We start from the raw sequence: 23,269 nt of genomic DNA on the forward strand, positions 1-23,269 counted from the left end.
TAATATTTTTATTATATGGTATAAACTGTGAAATATCTTTGAAGATGGAGAGGTAATCTGCTCTAAATTTAATGAGATAAATTTTCAATTAAACAATTTCAAATGGACATATGAAAAGGAAGGAGTGATGACTAATAAAAGGGACACTTGCAGAAATCATTATATCATCCATCATAATAATCAATACCTGATGTAAAAGGCTTAAAAAATATATGCATGGAACATTTTCCTATAGAAAGTAATAACAGAAATAGATAAATGTCATTTTCTGATGGTCAGACAGATATGGTGTTTCCATTTCAGTGTTGACGTCAGCCTAGTGATCCATTTTTTATCACTCTCAAATCAAACCACTCAAAAGAGTTCTGTATGTGATTGCACTTAAAAAGATGGAAATGTGCAGTTATTACAAAATGTAATTGCAAATTTGTTAAGGAGTATTTCTTCTTCAAACATAATGAAAATATGTTTTCTATACTACACTAGCAATCAATTGATTTCCAGAGGCAACTTCAATGTTGCTTTTAACTTGGAAAAAGTTGAGGATAACTGGCTGACTGTTCCCCTAGTTCTCTGACAGCAGTTCAGTAGATGCGCTATAATAAAATTTCCATAGAGTTAGTGTTCAAAGTATTAAATAAAATGTATTTTAAGAAATGGAATTTTAATTATTCCATTCCTCAGTAGGTAAAAATATGAATCTCTTGTCCAGTAATATATGTTTCAAGCTGCACCTACACTATTAACTCTCACCAAGATAAATTTCATAATGTTTGCAGACATTTTGGAGTCTTGTCCAAGGAAAAGGTATTATCTCCAGCCTAAAGAACTGAAAGGGGGGAACCATACCAGAACAATATTTTTATTTTAAAAATAACAAAGGGGCCCAAATAGTATATATTTAGGAAACCAATCAACCAACCAACCAAAATCTTTAAAAAAAGAGAGAAAAATGTTTCCCCAAAATTCAAACTAAATGTTTTTGTGAGCCAGGCATTACCAGGAACCATTGGCAATAAATAAATCAAGATACTGTACTATCATAACATATCCATTACGGAATATACATCTCAGAAAATTCTTAGATGACTCATTAATTCCCTGATCCATTTCTTCTTGCACTACTGAAACTAAGGTGACCTTTCACAAATCAAGCTATGCATACAACAGACAGTTGTCCTTTCTACTGGAGAAATTTCATTTTTAGGGAAACATTACTAACTGAAGAAATAAGCTTTCAGCTGCTTTCATGTCTTAGACTCAATAAAGGATAAAGATGGATATTTATCCCATGAGTGAACACCCTGAAGCAGTTATACGTGGTTGGCTTAAAGGAGATCTAAGAATCTCTGTTTGACAGACTGGCTACTTTCCAAATGGGAAATCAATGACACTGTATTCTGGGTAAAGAAAAGCCAGGATGGTTTATGACTTGTTCTACATATACTGTGGATCCAGCAAAGCTTTGAATTGCACAAAGCTGAAGACAGTAAGAGTAACATCCCATGTCCAGTGAGCCCATCAGCAGCATAAGGTACATCCTGTCAGGAGTCTGCACAGAGAGTGACTTCCTAGATTTTGGAATTCAGTCTGTAGAAAGACAAATATATGTAACAGGAAAAAGGGAAGAAAACCATGGTGGGTTTCTGTGCCTTAGGATGGCCAGCTAACAAGATGCAGGCTGGTTTTGTTTCTTACGTGTAGAAAAAATGCAATGTAGAAAAAAGATAATTCTGTCCACAGGACTAGAACATATCTTTATAATATCTGTAGTATTCTGAACAAGATAAAATTCTATTTAGCTGTCAAAAGCAATGCCTGTATACTTAATTATTAGTAAAAAACAAACAAACAAACCAAAATAAAAACAAAAACCAAAAACAACAAAACAATGAAACAAAAATAAACAAACAAAAGCCAAACCAACTCTTCCTAAAAAAAACCCTAAAAAATCTGGTGTACAGGCTTTACACAATTTGGTATGTCATTGCTACAATCACATAGGAACAGAGACAGAGAAGACCATACATTCTAAGGATTAATCATAATGCTCAAATATAACAAAAACCAATCAAACAAAAGAGGTTAATGAAAGTGTTAAATTATAACAAAAAACTGGGAAAAAATATTTTTCCCAGCAACTTGTCACGTTATTTACAGCAACATGAACAAAATTGCTCAGACTCTTAAAAAAGACATTTGAAAAAAAACCCCACAACCAAACCCCAATCCTTTGCATTCTTCAGGTTTTTTTCTCCATTAGTATACTTAAGCGGTGTTTTGATCTCCTCTGCTGTTCTGACAGTCTTTGAGAACTTATGCCCTGATTTATAATGTTTTTGGTGAACTAACACCAGTGCACTAGACCAAAATATCCTTTATTCAGCTCCATGTTTCTATGAGCAAATAACAGCCTGTAGGGATTCAGTGCATCAGCTGCTTAAAAGATAAACCTACCCAGCTTGATGAAAACTCTTCACCACTTTCCTGTTGAGAGAAAACAGCTACACATTTCTAATAAATGAAGCAGGAACTGTCATTTTTTTGGCAAACTGATAACTAACTGTAACAGCCGCATTGCCACAAGTTGCTTTTCCAAAGTAATTACCATCAGGCTCCCTGTAGTATGCAGTGTTTAACACATTTCTTCTGTGTTAATGAATGCAAAAGCAGGCAACACCACTATTAGTAATTGCTTTTTATTCGTAGTCCTCATTTTCCAGATAGGTCACATTAAACACAGTCATTAAACAATAGTGGTTGAGAAAATCCATACAATGTATGCTGCTTTTGTTTGGGGTTTTTTGTGTCATTCACCAGTCACTGGTGCAACTTTGAGCCATATGGGGAGACAGGGGCTGATAAATGAGAATGCCAACCTGTATCACAATTGGGCCAGAGAAGTCAAAACCTTGATCAGATTTCATTCAATTACACTTCAAAGCAACGAGTCTTGATAGCCAAAACTCCCATTTAAATTAATGCAATAATAATCACTACCTGATGTAAAAAGAAAGTAATTAAACAATAATGAGTGTGTGCGTGTTATGCTAGGCTTCAGACTCCTACTTGACCTCAGCAATTGCCCTTTCATTTGACAGCAAGCAGCATGAAAGCTTGTTTGAATGATGCATCTTGCTCCACTATGAGCAACGTTTGACTTCTAGAGTAACTTGGACTGGGAAATGTCTATTCTTAAGTGGCAAATCACAGTTCAGGAGAACCTCCTGATAAATATGTCAATTAAAAAAAAAAAAAAAAGGTCTGATTTTGAGTTCTGATTCGATTGGCCAATTGTATAAGGAACTCTCAGTTTCTGGCTTTTGTTAATTAGAAAAAGATATAGAATGCCTTATTCGCTGTTCAGTGTACAGTACAAATTTATTAGTTGCTTAACTTGCCTCCCTTAACTCCAACATTCTCTTTATAATCATGTGGCGGATATTTTCTCCCAATCTTATAAAGCATATATGTGAGAAATGAGCGAAATAACTCCTAAACTTTATCTTTCAATGCTGCCTCTTTCTCCAATGGTGATATTAGAGACACCATGGAGAAAAAACACTTTTTAAATTCTTTTGTGTGCAGTATGTCCTTCACACACAATCATGTTAATTTTGACTGAACCAGCAAAACTCACATTGTATAAGCTTTACTGGTTTATTGGTTCATTATGCATCTATTCCAAATTGTGACACAGAGGTTTTAACCTGGGATATCCTTATTGGAAGCAGTATGCCAGAGTTCTACAACACAAGGCAGTCATAAGCCAAATTAAATAAAAGCAAGGTTTCCTAAACTCTTCTATAAAGCTGTGAGTCATGAATTCTGAATTACCTCAGACTGGTAAATAAATAATCACTACTAAATACAGATAATGTGTTAAACAGCTAAAGTTAGTAAATCACTAGTGACAGAGAGCCTTAAGGTAAATTCCTCTTACATTGGCACAGCCCTTTCTCAGAATGTTGTGGTTTTATGTCTTCAGAAACATATATGAATTGTACAATTGGTTATTCAGTGTTAAAATCATTTATAAAATACACAAATCTCCATCACTTGACTGCATTTACATATTGGCTTAGATTTTGCTGAATAATGGATCTCACTGGCAGAGCTAAAGATTTGGTGCACAGACACTGAAGTGATGGGCACCACGAAAATACATATAAAAGATCAATCAAACAATAAGAAATCCTCTCCACAATGGAATTTCAAGCTATCAAGCTATCAAGCAAAACCAATCTCAGGTCTCCTGGCCAAAAAAATAAAATTATATAACACAGACAACACCACATTTTAGATACATAAATTGTCCAAAACATGGAGAGTAGCTTGATAAGACATGTACAAGATCCTTTTCTTGCATTTAATAGTGGATTTCTTTAATAGGAGGAGCTAAAAGCAAACCGTCAGAACGGTTGTCTCCCAAAGACAATTCATTGTAGGACTGACTAGCTAAGAATCACCATTTAAATGCAATCCCAAAACCAAAATAGGTTGTTGGGTCAACCTTCTTTCTTGAACAGATACAGACTATGGCTTATGGTTTTTCAGAGTGACAATCTGGTTTATAAGTGTTTTTATAGTACAGATTAAATTTAATAAACCCAATACCTAATTTTTTAAAAATGTGCCATAGTGATATTTTCAACGGACTATCTGAAGTATATAAGGGACAAATCCTGAGCTAGTAATTTTATTGTTCTGCTTCTTCTTGTTCTGTGCAAGTTCATTTTGAATGTGTGTTGTTTTTTAAGTTATACCTGAAAGTAATTTTGAATTTTTCAAATGCAATAAAAACACTCTTAGAAAAAAAAAAACAAACCTAGAAACTATATACCAAGTTATCTGAAAATACTATTCAAGTGAAAATCAAACTAAAACCACCCTCCAAAATAACCAGTGTTTATCTAGAACTGCAGTAAGCAATTGCATATTCTGAAGAATCAGATGAAATACTCCTTATGCCATATTGGCACTGAAACATTTTTCAGCTCTATGAATTTTATACCAAAACTTCGGAAATGGTGTCATCTCTGAAGAAGTCAATCAAATATCCTACATTAAACAGGCTGGCTGCATGTGTTTGAAAAAAAAAAAAAAAAAAACAAACCAAGGAGGTTCCAGCTGTTGGTTCAAGTGTAATTTTTGTTATTACACATGGGTTTGCAATAGAAGCTTCTACAAGGACTTGCACATAACCATAACTGATGGATGTATTTGTAGGCTGTTCAGTTAGCTCCATCAGCTCACTCAAACACATTTTGAACAGATTATGTACTGCAGTACTTCGTAGACCATACATTAAACAAGAGACTTTGCTCTGAGGCGCTGCTTCCCATATTCCATGGGGAAAAGGAAGCAGGAAAAAACAAAACTCATAGAGTTCGACAGCTACCGAGGCAACACTTGCCATTTACAATATAAGCCCAAATATTTTTGCAACACAACTATATATTAATTTAATAAAATACACAATATAGCTCTTATACACTCAACAATTTGGCTCATATGCACTGAATCTGCAATAAATCAATAAAAATATGTCATTTGATGTAAACACACTGAATTTTCTTACATTTGCACATTTAAATGACCATGTGATTTTTGTGGATGCCTAAGACATTTTCACCCTCCTGAGCTATTTTAGTGTCCACAAATGAATAAAAAAGTGTTAATAATGTTAATTTCTTTTCTGTATTACCCTTAAGGTAACTCTATTTTTTTTCAAACTTCTTTTTACTTCCTTTTTTTTTAAAACTTATCACTAACTATTTATAGCTTTGTTGGACACTAAAAAGCTAAATAGATATTAATTTTTTTTCTTTTTTATCAAGTGAGTTAGCTTATGTGTGTGCAGGACAAGATGGACTATATCATTTTACACTTAACCTTAATATGATATGAAGTGTTTCATTAATGATTAGGATATGTTTCCTTGAATAATGTTCTGGAATGGTTCTTTCTGTTTTATTGTTCTTTTTTTCTTTCCCATATTTGTGGCAGATAACTTTGTACATAAATATTTACCACAAATGAATGTTAATGTTTGATGTCACTTGGACTACTACAATAACTCTTTATGGGACTTTCAATAGAAGCCTGTGGCGACTGCTGGAAATCCACCACAGATCAGCATTATACAACCCTTTTTTTCTTGGGGTTTATACGTAAACAGTAAAGTCAGCATCAGCTATTTGAGGACAGTCTTAAAGTATCACACGTATTTCCACTCCATCTTTCCACACCTTCCTATCAGATTGTCAAAATGGCACTGTCTTTTCTTCTTTCATTTTGTTCTTTGTGTACTTGACTCTGTCCTAATGAAAGTTTGGTCAAAATGAAACCAGTGTTATCTGTCAAAAAGAAAGAGCAGTGAAAAGAACATACTTGTGGGCACTTCAGATGTTCACTAAAAGCCTTAAAGCAGCATTGGTCTTCCTTCATTCCTGTTAATTCTGTTACAAGCAGGGGATTTATTTATTTATTTACTTTTAACCAGCTGAAGAAGAACCAAACTGTCAGCCTGTCCATTTTCCCCCTCACTTTCTGATGGCCACAGGGTCACTTCCCCGACAGTCCTGCAAGAGCTTGTCTATTTCTCTCACAACTTCCTCGGCATCCACCGACTCCCTGCCTAGATCCCGGGCTGAACGGTCTAACTGCTCCAGAACAGAGTCCATCTCACTCGAGTCTCGGCTCACTCGGGAATGTACATCTGCAAAGGCCCTAGCCATCTGATCTGATGCAATGAAGGAAGTGTCTTTTGACTGTTTACTGGGTGATAGATACTGACTGTCAGTTGACAAGTACTGGCTGCTGGGTTCAGCCAAGGCTCCTGATTTCACTTCACAACCATCCAGTGGTCCTTTTGTCGAGGTGCAAGGCTCAATGCATGTCTTGGTTGGGCTGCTCGATGCTGAGGGAACCTCCTGAAGCAGAGGACTCAGGGCACGTTTGGCTTTTAAGTAAGGTTTAACATTGGCAATGAGAATAGTGTGCTCTCTCTTGTCTTTCCCAAATGTACAAAAAGTCTTTTTCCCAGTGGGATTCACAGTTTCGTATGTCTCAGTCTCAACATTAGCTTCAACTGTGGGTACAAAGAGATTTGTGCGATAATCTGCATTCTCAGCCTGACTGGCTGCAGGAAACTGTGGCATCCAACACCTGTCAGAATGACCAAGCACTCTGCATTCATCTGTGCAGTTAACACATTCTTCTTGCTCTGCAAAACAAAGGAGAAAGAGAAAAAACCCTAATTATAAGTGAATTTATTTAGTCTAATGGATAGGCGATAATAAACACATGATGGCCTTGATATCTGGTTTCTTAATTATGGAGAAAAAGAAGAAGATATAATTAAATATTTCAGAAGTTTTGCATAAACGTGTTAGTTGAGACAATAGATTTATTTAGCTCTGTTCTCTACATATTAAAGCATTCACACAGCCCAATGGAAATATAAAGGGGTCATTACAGAATCATTCTCAGTGGAATTGAGCTTCATGTGTAAACTAATCTGCTGTAGAAATCTGTTAGGCTTTGTTCTGTAAAACTCATCCTGGAAAAGAGTGAACAGTACTTAAGGAACTCAAAAGGAATTATAAGGATTAATTTTTCAAATCAAATAACTGCAATGAGTGCCTTTCTGGAAATACAAACACTTCATAAAAATCAGCAAGCTGGTTTTTCATTCTTGTCACTTCCATTTCATTTATAATTGTTATGTTGTGTGACAGTCAAAAAATAAAAAGGTTTTCTTAAAATCCTACTTTTCCTGCTGAGAACAGAGAACTAGAATTTCCCATCAGTATGCATTAAATATAAGCCTGTCAGAAAGTGCATATTGCAATTTTATTAGACATGAGTATGGATCATGTAATCAGTTTTTCCCTTTTTTGTTTTGGTGCAAGTAAGTGAAAACGGATTTGCTCAATACATACAATTTGGAAGAATGACAAACTGTGACACACTATTTGAACTGATAATGTTTTCAGATAGGATTTCTATATTCTATTTCTTTCAAAGTATATAGCTAAATGAGATTTCTTTGCTTCATTTTTAGAACATAAATTTTGATACTGCCTGTTTTACAATTCAAAGAAAACTTTCTGCTTTAAAAACCTTAGCTCGTCTGTCGTTTACATTAATAGATTATGTTTGGGCCAACATTTACTATTTTACAATTGTACTCCTGACTCTAACCAAATATCAGGGATAAGAAAAACAATAAATAGAATAAATCCTTTTATCATCTCTAGGTTTCAGTGTACTACACATTAATCTTTAGCTATGAAGTATTTTTCTTTCACAAAATGGGCTGATGGGTTCAATATTAATTTTATTTGAGGAATTTAGTATTTAAAAAATGACTGGAATTCCAGTTAGACAAAAAGCTGTTAGTACACCTTTAAATGCATAGATGAAGCAAACATACAGATACATGCACAACAAGTCTTCAGAAAAGCAGAACAAACATGTTGACCCAAACATAGGAAAAATTTAAGCAATCATCATCTTTCTAAATTAGAAAATGAATTCCTACTAATCTTATATCACCACCAGATTAATGGATGATTGCACTGTGAAAACATGACACAAAAGAAATACCAAAGCTGATCTACGAGAATCCAATAGTGTAAACAGTTTTGACTCTTCACCTTTCTAAAAATATATGAGCAAATATGATTTAAATTTAAGTAAAATTGTGTTATGTCACAATGATCAGTTAAATTGGAATGAGATAATTTACTCAGAACTGATACTTGTTAATGACACAGTTCTGTGAAAAAGTGTCAAACTGTATATGTGCTCCCTTCCTAGAAGACTTTGAAATCTAAGTATGGTGCAGGTCCTAAAAAATATCAAAAGCAAGAGAGAATGAGGTACAGGGACAGCAGAACAGAGTGATTGTTGAGGAAAAGAATGTGACATAAAGGCTTTAAATATAAAATTCACAGAGGTGAGTCAACCTCACCTGTGTACCTGGTAAGATAATGGAACAGATCTTCCTAGAAGATATATCAAAACACATGGGAGATAGGGAGTCATTAGAGACAGACAACATGGCTTCACCATTTTGCCTGACTAATCCAGGGGTCTTCTATGATGGAGTCATTGCATCAGTGGACAAGGTCTTTGATGTGGTCCTGCATAATATTCTTGCTGTTAAATTGAAGATAGATTGATTTGATGATGGACTGTCAGATCGATAAGGAACTGTCTGGGTGGTCACATGCAAAGAGTTCCTGTCAATGGCTGAAATGTTCAAGTGGAAACCAGAAATGAATGGTGTCCCTCCAGGGTCTACACTGGGACTAACATTATTTAGTATCTGCATTGTTGAGACAGTGGGATTGAGTGCGCCCACAGATCACAACAAGCTGAGTAGTGCATCTGATTCGCTAGAGGGAAGGGATGTCCTCCAAAGGGACCTTGACAGGTTTGAAAGGTGAGGACCATGTGAACCTCATGAAGTTCAACAAGGCTAAGTGCAAGGTCCAACACCTAGGTTGGAGAGTTTACCAGTATCAATACAGACTGGGAGCTGGACAGATTGAGAACAGACCTGTGGAGAAGAACTTGGGGGTACTGGTGGATGAAAAATTAAACAAGAGGCAGCAGTGTGGCTCAGAAAGCCAGTTGTGTCCTGGGCTGCATAAACTGAAAGAAAGCAGATTTAGATTGTAGATACGTGAGGTAGAAACTCTTTGACATAAGGGTAGTGAGAAACTGAAACAGATTTCCCAGAGAAATTGTGGATGCCCCATTACTGGAAGATTTCAAAGTCATGTTGGATGGGACTGTGAGCAACCTGATCTAGTGACAGATATTCCTGTCATGGCAGATCTTTCAAGATCCCTTCTGACCCCAAACCATTCTATGATTCTTTGAACTCCAAGGAAAAGTAATCTGCACACTGATTTTAGTATACACTAAAAAATAGAACTATCATGATGAAAAACAAGAATAAAAGACACCCTGACGTTGGGACAGTAACACAGTGACAGAACTAAAAAGAGTTTAAGGAAGAAATTTAAGTTTGTTGTGTTTCATTTTACTTCACTTGCCTGTGATGGCATTGGTATGCATAACCATGGACATATGCCACACAACATATGTCTGGCAATTGCTTAATGAAATGGGAGCCATACAAATAAAGGACATAGCTATATACCTCATTCTACCCATTAGTTCACCTCCACTAAAATTCTCTGTATCTAGTTTTCTGGAGCTTCTATAGCATCAAAAAGCTGCAGCTTAAAACAGGTGAGTGAAACTGCTATTCTCTCTGAAAAAAAAAGAAAAAATAAAACCAAAACCAAAACACAACCAAGAGCAAACCAAACAAAAAAAATCCAAAACAAACAAATGAACCCCTCAAAAAAAAAAAAAAAAAAGCAGCAAACCCATAAAACTTCACGAAACAAACCAAATCAATATATTTTAAAAAACACATGGGGCAAGAGCATCGGAGGGGAAAGTTCTGAGTTGTAGCGTGGCAGTAGTTAATATTAGCCAAGTTTGATAACACTTTATCAGAGAAATCCAGTAGAAATAAAAAAACAGTGCTCCAAGCCAAACTGTTCCAATGTTAATTTAGAACTTTAGATTTTTCAGATGCTTGCTATTAAATAATTTTGTTATTTTTCTCATCCTCCTAATCCTTCAGAGAAGATTTGTGGCAAGCTCAGTCTCTAGCTTTAAAAGTGGACTTATATAGTAAGGAGAAATAATAGGTATTTTCTTTAAGATTTTCCCTAGATATATCTCAAAATATTTTTCTTATATATGGAATTCATGACAATGCTGAGTAAAAATTTTCTGGCACTTTCAAACCTAAACAACTAATCAGACTTCCAACTATTATTTTGTAAGTTTAACTATCCTCTGTATGGATATTTGTAAACAATTTTGTTGCTTCTTAACAAGAGGTGAAAATAAACCTTGCTGCATGTTAGCTGCCATAAAATGTTCAGAACTGCACAATCAATGGACCAGTACTTCTCTCTGCTCCTCTCTTTTCAATTATTCCAGCGAAGCAAGCTCCCTCTTTGCTCCTTCCTTTTTCTCAGGAAAAAAACAAAACCCAACGGTAGTACTTCCTGTAAAACTTTCTAACCATGTTGAATGTGTCAAGACCTCACACTGTACTGGGAGACCCCCACTGAACACTGCTGGGAAGATTTCAATACATTACAGTCTATTTTATTTCACCAAAAAAGGCCATTGTGAAGGGAAATACTTACTGTCTTTCAGGTAGTAGTTCTATGTCATATTATCTTACAATACATCAAAGAAATGTTCATATATATTTATATACAATTCTCTTCTATCAACATTTACAACATATATATGTACATGAAATATAGAACTGGGAAATTCGATTTGGAAAATTACTTTTTTCTAAAACTCAACTGAACTGTATTTCTTCCAAAAAAATTAATTTTTTTTCCTTAAACTGAGATTGAAATGAACAAACTTCAGATACAAGGTAAGGATCAGAGAAGTTGTCAGTCACTGGAAATAAGTTTATTATACTAGGTATTCAGTACTGTGCCAAAAACTATGCTTTGAGATTTTCAAGACTCATTAGGTTAATTTGTTGCAATCAAGTTATGTTTGAAGATTTATGTTTTTAGCTCTTTCACATATACATACACTGGTATGAGGAGAAGCCTTACACAGTGTTTACATTATTCATTACTGTCAACAAAAATGCAAAGTTTGCTGCCTATCTCTAAGTAAAAGAGATGTATATCATGTAGCATATATATGTTATATATATATATATCGCATGCCATATCTTCCTTCCTCTTCTCATTTCCTGCATTTGTTAAAGCAGTTTTTATACTTGCATTTCTACTCACAGTATCGACTAACTCTCCATTTCTGCTCCCTGGGCATCATAGAAGTGACTGAATTAAATATGAAGCCAAAAAAGAAGAAAAAAGAAATACTGAATGACCTTGAATTGAAAACCACTTGCATTGCATGAGCATTGGAGCTCTAGTCCTGAAAATCTGTGTCTTTTCACTTCATGCTTTTATGTCACATCATAGGAAATGGATTTTGAGTATTGATTATTATATATTACAAGCTGCTTGTCTAACCATTAGCCTGTAATTTTGACTGCTACAGCTAGCAGACAGTGAAGAAAATCAAACAGGGACTTTTTTACGAGTAGCAGAGACTACAACACAAAAACTATCACCACCAAGGGCCAAATTAGTGCATATGAGAAAACAGAATCAATTTAAAGGTAAATATATAAATATATATATGTAAAATAGGTCATATGCTGTGCTGTACAACAGGATGTGCCAGTAGAGTGATATGTGTCATTGGTCTTTATTTCTGTACTTGTCTCTCTCCTGTTGAAAATAAACCCTTAACAGTGCATGTGTGTACAATAAACAGAAGCAGTCTAGAGGTTTTCCTAACTCTCTAGAGTTTTAAGGGTAAACAGTCAGAAGTGCTTTATGCACTTAGGGGAGAGCATACACTAAAATAGAATTGCAAAATTATCAGCCACAGAAAGAAAAGGAAACAAGTTATCTGTAAACAACAGTCGCTTAGATGGGAAATATATTCTGGATAGAAATTTAGAGATGGTATAGAATGAAAGTTATACTAGCAACACACAAAATGCAATGCAAGATATGTACTTTTGGTGCAAGATAAAACATATCTTACATATTTTATTCTATAGGAGATGTATTTAACATCTGCCTTCCATAGCAAGCTAAAAGAAATAGATACTTAAAGCGTGATATCCATAATTTCCTATGATTTCCTTATAAATATTTTGAACAGAATTAATTATGGCTACTGATTTCATTTGCACTATAAAACTAATTGATTAATACTTTAGATAGCCGGTTTCTTTCAATGACTAAAATGGAGATATCTTATTTTGACTCATTAATTTTATGAAATTTGCATAATGATAACAAAGAAGAAACTCAAGAATTATAATTTTTTTAAACAGTGACTCAGTGTGGTCAAATCAGGTCAATAAACAAAATATTTGCTGTAATTTAAACATACCCTAATCATTTAAAGTACACATACACACAAAGCAGAAAAACAAATGAAAAGTAAACATCACCATGCAAACATTTTCAAGAAATATTTAATGTCCTGTGCTTATAAGATGAAGAACACTATACTCTGAATCAAAGTACTCCATAGAGCTTAATAGTAAATGTCCAGACTTCTTTATATGGAAATGTCCTGGTTAGAACGGCTGGGACCAATTCATCACTGGATGAGTGTAACCCAAAACTGTGTATTCTATAGCCTTCCATGCCATTTCCCAACAACTGTTGTCAGTAGAGGCCTGCGAGATGGGAAGATGTTCCTGTCCTCATACCCTTTTATGGAATTCCCCGCTCTGATACCCTTTTATGGAATTCCCCTCTCTGAGGAAAGGACTGAGCACTCCTCATGCCCTTTTATGGAATTGCCCACTCTGAGGGAGGGACTGAGCACTCCCGCCTGAACTGGAGAATATACAAACTGGGAGTTTCGGAACCTTGGCACCACTCGTGGGATCCAGAGGAAGACTGCAGACCACCGCTCTCAACTAGACTGAGACCACCACCATCAACTGGACTGCAATCACCACTTTCTGACCAGACTGCAGCAGCTCTCCCACCAGCAGGTTTTTCCCCTCTCCCTTTACTTTGGACTCGGGGGGGGCCAAGGAACACCACTTCTGTTCATGCCCCAGGGTGCTGGGTTATACATTTGGGTTTTGTGGGTTCAAACCAATTGTCTGTCTGTATAATTGTACTTATTGTATTATTTTAATAAATTGTTATTCTGACTTATAATCTCTCTTTTGAGTTGAGTTCATTTCCCCTGCTGGTTAACTTTTAAACCAGTACAGGAAAATTAAACTATAAATATATGCACATATAAGTATATATTTTTATATATATTTATGTAAATAAATGTATCTACCTATATTTAAAGTCTGATTTTCCTTATACACAAGTCTGGATATATACCTAGACGTAGATCTAGATCTACACCTAGTCCTATACCATCACATTACTCACAAAACCTGTAAATTATTTTATCAAATTGTATTTTAAATTAAACAAGACAGACAGAGCTAGGAATATTACCATTTATAAGATCTGACCAGGTAGAGGGTCATTCAAGTCCTTTCTTTTCTAAACTTTTTACTCACAAAATGTAGCTTTTTATTACCATATGTTCATTGATAAGGGTTAAATAAGAATATGGCTAGATAACTACATGAATAACACTGACTATTTAAAAATGTCAGTAGCTTTTGTTATTTTTTATTGTCCTGGGAAAGCTCATCTTTCAGATATCTTACTCACTCCTTTTTGCTCTTTCAACATGTGACGTCTAGCTTTTACCATTGCATAAACACCTTTTTCTGAGTTTTTTTTTTCTTTCTTTCTATAATTATGGAAACTAAAAAATAAACATTAATTGTCAGGGATGGTTTGTTGGCTGACTCAGTTGACTGGAACAACTATTAACTAAAAGGTCCAAATAAAAAACCCACTGGAGGAGCCATTTCAAAATATATGCTGCCTTTTTTTTGAAGGCGTGTTGTTTCACACTCTTGAAATGCTCTATTCTTCAGCGCGTTACAGAGTTAATAGTAATGCACATCTGTGATGACCCTTGTTTCACATTACAAGGAAAAGGATCTGCCTATGAATGCATGCATAGAGTTAACACTGACTTGTCTAAGAGATAAATTCCTTTCACCCTTGATTTTACTATTGAAAATATTTCCATTTAGAATTCATTCTGTAATGAAACAAGGTGAAAAATTCTCTGTAGCTTTTATTTCTCTGGTCTAACCACACACTATTCTTGACTGTAAGGGTGGTGAGGCACTGGAACAAGTTGCCCAGAGAAGCTGTGATTCCCCATCCCTGGAAGTGTTCAAGACCAGGTCAGATGGGGCTTTGAACAACCTGGTCTAGTGGAAGGTGTCCCTGTCCACAGCAGAGGGGTAGGAACTAGATGATCTTTAAGGTCCCTTCTGACCCACATCATTCTATGAAAAAAAAAAATAAGGACCACCAGTACTTGCTTTAGACTAATAAAATAATATTATATTTGATATTTTTAATACCCTGAATAGATATGAAAGATCTGTATCTTCGGTACATATGTGTAAGCAGATGGACAATAAATGCCAAATAATATCTAACAGAGAATGCAATTAACTCTGCTTTTCAGAACTTCAGTAATTCCTGAAATATGACCAGAAAACCTCCCAGAATTTATATGAAATGGTGGTTTACCTTTTTTGGGGGGGTTTTTTGTTGTTTTTTTTTTTTTTAATTTGATATGGGCAATTGTCTTTACTAAAGAAGTGAAATTACTATAAGGAGATATTTATTACAGGAGAAAAATAATGGCTACTTTGACATGTCCTAAACACTGGGTCTATATGACACTTCTATTGAGAAGAATCAGCTAAAGTACTGCTTCTGTGGTTGGATTTCTGTTTAATTACAATTGATTTTGACAGAAATGAGTAGAGGTAAACAAATAGTTTTATACACATTCTTGCTGTTATTAAACAGAATTGTCTCCAACCTGAGTATTTATATTGACTTGTCTGTTTAAAAGCTTCTTTCAGTCAGGTAATGTAATTATGTAGCTCAGGTTAGCGAAATGACTGGCAGTAAAATAAGAGTGAACTGCCACATTTTTAAACCTCTTGGATCTCATGATCTCTTCCTAATAATAAAAATAAAAGTTTCTGAGGTCTATAATCCTTACTCAGTTTCCCTGGTTTTGGTTGTTGGGGCTTTGTTTGCTTGGTTTTGTTTGCTTGCTTTCCGAATGTAGGATAAAGGCAATATATGTTTTATATTGACATGGCATAAAACACTTCAAAAGCCATAAAAATATTATGGCCTATGGATTTAATTCTTGTTCTCATTTGTCCAAAATGAGAACAATATTGGAGGAATATTTCAGGATTACATGGAGCACATAGAACATTTAATATAGTTCTTACAGAAGTATGCTTTAATTTCATGTTTATAATTCAATGGCAATCATGTATTTTTATTTAAAGACAATGTAAGAGAAAGATGTGTTACCTGAAAATTTTCCATCCTCACAGCGGGCTGGTCCACAGATCCCAACAATGGGTCTTTGGCCTCTGCCTTGCTGTTCTGGAGGCAAATCAAAACTGTGAGTCACAGACATGGATAGGCTCTGCTTCCAAAATTCACAACAATGACAAAACTTCCACAGCAGAAAAACAGCTTTTATCTGTGGCCCAGACACAGCTCACAGCCCTTGAAATTTTTCACTGTGCTTCTCAAAGGTACAAACACTTAAGTTTATAGTTGGCAGTGAACTGGAAATATCTGACCAGTAAAAAGGATGCCTCATTTACTCCTATCAGGTGAGAAAGAGGAGAATGGACACCCAGAAGTTGGTTTCCAATGGTTTGCCTATAAGTTGGCTGGCCCTGACTGTAATTTGCAGTGAAAAGACCATATGAGATCATGAAAAGATATTTTGGTCTCTTCCCCATTCCACCATAAAAAACTCTTCCTGGCCTAAGGCTGCAGTGAGCAAATACACAAAGGCTAGCTGTGCCAGCCCTGCCCATAGCTGAGAAGCTAGTGGGAAACTTCAGTAATATGACAAATTCATAGTTTTAAACTGTAAATCTTTGTTGTAGAGCTCCAAAGCTTTTTCCTGAGAATTAAGGAAAACAAAACTGCAGTAATTAACAGAAGAAAAAAGGTTTTATACATTTTTAGTATAACACATTTTCATACTCTTGATTAAGGCAGTGCCACAGATTTTTCAATGGGATTGCTTCAACACTAGAATCTAAAAATGCAATGACTCTTAAATCTGAAATCTAACTGAATTTGTGTAACCATTTGCATAATTTGCATGATATTCAAATTTTTTTACTAACTTTATTGTGAGCTAGGCATAATTATAGTATCAATAATTTCCATATCTAATATGCAATATTTAGTAAATACTACATATTGTACTGCGTCAATGTTTAGGAATATAGTCATTAACCAGGACCACTGTGAGGCATCCTATACAAATATTAACAGATTGTATAGTTAGAGACAAAAGGTAACAAGTGATTATGACAAACAAAAGCAATGAATGGGAAGAAAAGACAACATTAATGAAAATATAATCACACTGTTGACATTTCCTGAAAATACCAATATAAATGCTCCATAATTTTAAGATGCTATCCCCATCTGTCACACCATCAAGCCACCAATGATTATCTATATATTACACCACTGAACCTTCTTCACCGGTTGCCAATTATCGCAGTATACAAATCTTTAATCAGAAGGCACTAAGCTTTTTGCTTTGTAAACCTACCTCAGATTTGGATATGACAACTTGATTATAGACATTGACTGAGGAGGGTGCCACTGAGGAGAGAGACATGGCAAGCTTCTGAAGAAATTTATTTCTATGTACTTTTGATGGCTGTGTTTACATTCTGACTATAAGTAAGCTCTGTTGAGTGGACAGAATCTGTTGGTTTCCGTGTAGGAGCCTCATTTTGACCAAAGCAGAATCAATGCAGTAAAGCTTTTCAAATGCTATCTGTTTTCCTTTGCAAAGTCTCATGAAAATAATTATAAAGGCTATATAGATATTGAACCATTCAAAATCTGGCCACTTTGGTAAAAGACAGTCTTTTCCTCCACGTTCCTCTTAGTATGCTTGGATTTACATTCAAAATATCCTTTAACAGCCATAATGAGACCATGTCTGTTTTATACAAAGAGATGCAAAAGCCTACTGGGTATCATTCTCTGCTTCAAAAGGTTGATGTCATCAGTGGGTCATATATTTTAGATTTCATGGGAGGTACAATGCATCTGACAGAACAGAGAGAAGAACACTTTTCATGATGCCGCTCTCAGAAAATCCCTGAAGTTGCCCAGACATCTCAAGGAACTCTCACTTGGACATATGGATGCAGAAAAATATTCTTAGAAAAAAAGAAATTATTTAAGAGTTTAATATAGAATCTAAGTAACATATTCAATATTGTATGATTAGATGGTCTCCTGGACTATTGTTTGACAGATTGCTGGTGTTGTGTTCTATTGCCACCTTTGAAAGAGATTTGCAGAATGGGATTACCTTTATGCCAATTTGTGAAGAACCCCCATTCACTTAGCAATTTGATTTTGATAATGCTATCCTACTTAAATTTCTGCCTGGATATTGCTCCAATTAGATCAATCAGAAAGGCTAATTAAGGGCATCTTTTTCAAATCTGACTTTCTAAATACAACTAGTTTGGCAAAGAGAATTATACATGTAAACAGATTCAACACCGTATTTTCAGATTCTCCATGAATAGTAAACTAATTTTTGAAAGACACTTACTGAAAACACCTTCAGAATATTCATATCTTCCTTTCCCTTGATCCTTCATTAAAAACTCTAAGTTCCAGATCACTTTCTTATATTTCAAGGATTGAGGAGATTATAGATATCAACAACCGTAATACAGAAAAATCTCTCCTGCTAGTTACATTTATGTGCAGCAGTTGAGCTGCTCAACTGAGACACACTATTTTACTTGTCATCTTTTCATTTGTTATAGCGTCAACTTTTGAGTGGATGTCAGAGTGCTTTGATGTGACAAAAGATATCTTTAAGAAAAATTATCAATTTCCAAAGATGCCATCATTATGTGTTCTTTGTTTTCACTAATATCTTTGCTTTTTAAGCCTGCTAACTGTTAAGCTATTTTTCTGGTGTGTAGCAACCACTAATCCGAGCCATGTTCTTATAAAAAGTGTATTTTTGTCTTGGAGATAGACATAAAGGCCAATTACGAACAGCACCAAGTAAGATGTAGTCAGGGTAATTTCTGTTAGCTGTGCCCTCATCTTATTTATCTGAACACCCTCCAGAGGAAATCAGCATTGAGGCATTAGATAAGTTAAACACTGTTCAGGTAAAACAAGGAAGAGATGCAGATGCTTCCTTTAAAGCCACTGAAGGATTCAGAATATGTCAGTCAGTATCAATCTATTGACATTCTTTAAGAAAATCTTAAATCTGTAGAGGTGATGAAGATACTACACCCCTAGAAATGGTGAAGACATGCTATAAAATGCAGTGAAAACTATTCTAGATATGCATCATTATTAACTTTCTCAGGGTATTTAAAACAACCTTTTCATTTACTGGAACTTATCACTATAATATTTACTTGATTTAGAATTTCATGTATGCTTTCCACCATGACTTGATTTTAATGTGTCACCCTCCTCCCAGGCTTTTTATTCTATTGGAAAAAAAAAGGCAAGAAACCTGTACAGTTATTATTGGCTTGAATTCTGAGTATCACAGATATGGAAAGTAGAGAAATTTGAGCCCCAATATCTACTGCATGGTTCTTCAAAAACAGCCTCTGAGTTTCCAAATAAAAATGTAGCTTTGCTTTGTTTTTCTTTAAGAAAAACAATGGCTTTAATTCCTAAAGAGACAAAAATAAAGCAGCCTATCTGAAAGCAGGGCTCAGCCTGACCTCGAATTATATTAGGAATTATATTATCTAAGGAATTATATTATCTAAGGAATTAAGGCAAGCAAAAATTGTCTTACGGGAAAAAAAAATTAAACTTTTTGTTTTGTTTTGTGTCCACCTATTACACAGGTGCCTATGCACAGGCACAGTATACACACTGCATCTCAGGTATCTAAGAAACAGTCTAGCAGAGTTCTAAACTTATTTATAAGCTCTCAAGTGACTCTCTGCAGTTCCAGCTGATGATGGATACAAGGCAGCTAATTTCCTACCACCAAGGGAAAATGTTACAACATAAAAACATTCCCTCCCTTAGCTTCAAAACTGTTGAGTGCCTAGGGAGCCTGACTATTTGTAGAGCTGATACTATGCATATGCTTCTTCTGTAACTGTTACATGCTTACATCTGGCATCTGTCTCTGTGTTAAACAGACTTAATTGTCCCTAGTATTACCTAGGTAAAATCCCTCTAACCTAGATGGTGAATGCAAATGAAATAAATGAAAGGATATATATGATTTTTTTGGTAGCATTATTTTTGCATTATTGGCAAGATATGTTTATGGTGAACTTGCCACCGGCTGCCGCAAGAGAGGAGCCCTGAAGAAAAGATACAAGGACTCCCTGAAACAACATCTCAGCCTCGGCCATATTGATCATCATAACTGGTCTACTCTGGTCTCAAATCAGGAGGTCTGGAGACACACCATCTATAATGCTGCTGATGCTTTTGAGAACGCATGCAGGATCACTCTCGAGGAGAAAAGACAACGCAGAAAGAACCGTGTCTTGCAGAATATACCACCTAAGGAGTCTTTCTGCTGTGCCTTTTGCAATCAGATATGTCTATCTCCTATTGGCCTCATTAGCCACCAGCGTGCTTGTAACCAATGTGGATAGAGCCTTCCTAAATCTTCGTTCGTGAAGCCTAGCCATTTTTGGCAAGATATGCAATGAGCTCTGTACTGTGGTTATGATCAAAATATTTTAGCTCTGCCTCCTGAGTAACTTTGGATAGAGATTATGCTTTTCTCTTAGCATGACATTTGACACTTTGTACAGCTTTTTAATCAAATTGGATTGTTTTAGCTGGAATTCTTTTTTCTGTTTATTCTCCTTTTATTTTTTCCTTTCTTGATTGTTGTTGTCTCCTCTTTTATCCACATCAGACTTCAGAGCATTTAATCATTTGCTAGACATAGCTGGTCTGATTCTGAAGAGTTGTCATTTCTTTTTTTTTGTTGTTGTTATTAGGGGGACTCTACATGTTAGTACATTATTCAGCTCACTGTTGCCAGCAAAGTCAAGACTCAGGAAAAGCAATTGATTTCAGATTTTAGTATATTTTTAAAAGATCAAAGAACATGGAAAATCTTGTTCTTTGGTTACACAGACCATGCAGAACAGTAATACTCTAAAAGATGGAGATAGTTGTATAGAACTAATACTAAATTGAAGGCCTTTTGAAGTTGTTTTAACATTTATGTTCATGTTCATCTCAAAGTCCCCCCAAAAAGTATAAAACCAATGCTTTTAATTGGGAAAACACACAGAAATGAGTTCTTCCTGTAAAATCAGATGAAAAAAAGTTGCTGGTTTGATATCTGACATTATTCATGATAGCAAAGACAAAATATCCTCGAGGTGCTTCTTTTACTGACTTATTTCTTTGAGCAACACTATAGCAAGCACAATCTTTCCTAAGGCAACTGTCCCTCCCTAAGTCTACTTAGGATTCAGAGTAAAGCTATTCCTACAGCTGAGATCTTCTCAAGAGCCTGACTTCCTCCTACTATGCGCATTAAAACCTGGTGAGCAGGAAGAGAGGTCATAGGATTTTCACCCCTCCTATTAAAGATTTATTATTATCATGCAACAGGGAAGCAAACCAGAGAAAGCTTCCATATAATCTCCTGTTTAAGGAAGAGTTCTTGTCAATCAAGGGACTAAATAAAAGCCCACAGGATGTAGATTCATATGCTGAATACTAGTTTCATGAGATACCTAGTAGCAGCTATGAGACAAAGAGTAATTTCATTCAACAATGAATGTAGATGGGGTTGAGGTATATAACTTAGAATCATAAGTTCCCTTTTCCACGATTTGCTCTAATGCACATTGTCCTTCCAGGGGTAGGAATATTTTCCCTTTCCAAACTAATAATTAAGTGATTACATGCACATATAACTTCTGGGATATCCACAGAATATTCATTCAGTATCTGGTCAGATCAAGTTTCATGGTATTTTTCCACTGAGCTATTTTCTGGCAAAAGCAAACAACTTTCTTTTTCCCTAACACTATACTATCATGTTTATACCAAGTTACTACTTTCTTTTACAGAATTAAAACTTGTGACAAAGTGCTGCATTTTGAATACCTGAAGGATTGGGACCTAATGTTCTTCATTGAGGAAAATTGTAACTGATCCACACCCTTCTTGCAGCTGCAGCTTTGATGCCATCTAAGTTTCATGTGAGAACCATAGCAGAGAGTGGCTTTGCTAATGTATGCATGCTTCCACCATTACAAAAGCAGGATGTGTGACATCGTGTGCAGTGGCATTTTATTTTATTTTTATTCCAGAAATTTAGGAAGAGAAGTCCAGATCAGCTGATGAACTACGTTTTGTCTAGAGAGCAAGTTGGCACATTGCCAGCTTGACCAACCATCCTGTCTTCTGCAGGAATTTGGGGACAGAGACAGATGACAGCCAAAAGTCTTTTTGCCAACACTTCTGTCCAAACATACGTTGCTTTTGCAGCCCAGGTTCTATTGGCTCACAGATCTAGTGAACCTTAAACAGAACAGGGTACGGGACACATTGCAAATTTATTGATATGGAGTGGCATACTTGGAATTCCCACCAGTCACCAATTCCATTCTCAGAGACAATTCTGATCTCAAAATTCTTATTTAAAAGGTTGAGTAGGACTGAGCTCTTCCATTCATTAAATCTGTTGCTTTCAAAATCAACACAAATATTCCTTTTTTAAATAAATTCTCAGTTAAAATTTGGCATCTGATTTTTGATTCAACAATGTTGAACTGGTATTTCTCAGAGAGTCAGACTATGATGATAAACAACTGTTAACAACTGTCAACAACTCTGTTCATAAAACATCAGTCACAGTCCTCTGAGAAGCTGACATACTTATTTAGCAGGTTTTTTTCTTTAAACATAATCAAGTGGAAAACCAAAGTAAATCCTGTAGAGTGCATATGCATTATCAAATGATCTCATGATATTTTATCACAGCTACATTTAGCCACTGCAGCCTACTGGTCTACATGATAAACAAATACATTCAGTTCCAGCTTGATGTTATAAACTATCTCCAACATTTTCATCTGCAGTTCATTGTACCTGCCCAACTTCAAGAGGTATTTCAGAGCCATCACTGGACAGAGTAGTAAGGCTAATATTCACAACATATAGTGGGATACAATACATATCAGGGTAGATATTTTCAGGTTTAGACCATCCTTTTTTTGATAGCTAAGGGCTAATAAAAGGAAAATAATCATATTAAAAAGAATAAAATACAAAACTAGTGATTCTTTATTAGAGCAGTTCTTTATTAGGTTAACCACTCTATATAAGAAGAAGTTCTTATGTAAGTATGATTTTCAAGACAAAAAACCAAAAGAGATCATATATTAAAACTAAATGTTTATGTAAACCATTTTCCCTAAAGT

The 23,269-nt window shown here is 35.3% G+C and overlaps 1 protein-coding gene across 7 annotated transcripts in view; it reads right to left on the reverse strand.

The window, feature by feature from the left end:
- Positions 1–2,360: 2,360 nt before the first annotated feature.
- PCDH17 (protocadherin 17) overlaps positions 2,361–23,269 on the reverse strand; it is a 92,957-nt gene continuing 72,048 nt past the window's right edge. For 4 of the 7 annotated variants that reach the window (XM_027674267.1, XM_027674269.1, XM_027674270.1 and 1 more), the window contains 2 exons: positions 16,116–16,190; positions 2,361–7,228 (listed from right to left, as the gene is read on the reverse strand). In XM_027674267.1, coding sequence (XP_027530068.1) covers positions 6,546–7,228; positions 16,116–16,190 — 758 coding nt within the window. In that variant the 3' untranslated portion in view covers positions 2,361–6,545. Of the gene's footprint in view, positions 7,229–11,873; positions 11,922–16,115; positions 16,191–23,269 lie in introns of all 7 variants that reach the window. The other 3 variants (XM_027674273.1, XM_027674272.1, XM_027674271.1) reach the window with 2 other exon arrangements.

Source organism: Neopelma chrysocephalum, unplaced genomic scaffold (assembly GCF_003984885.1).
Source record: "Neopelma chrysocephalum unplaced genomic scaffold, ASM398488v2 Primary Assembly neopelma1_25, whole genome shotgun sequence".
NCBI lineage: Eukaryota > Metazoa > Chordata > Aves > Passeriformes > Pipridae > Neopelma > Neopelma chrysocephalum.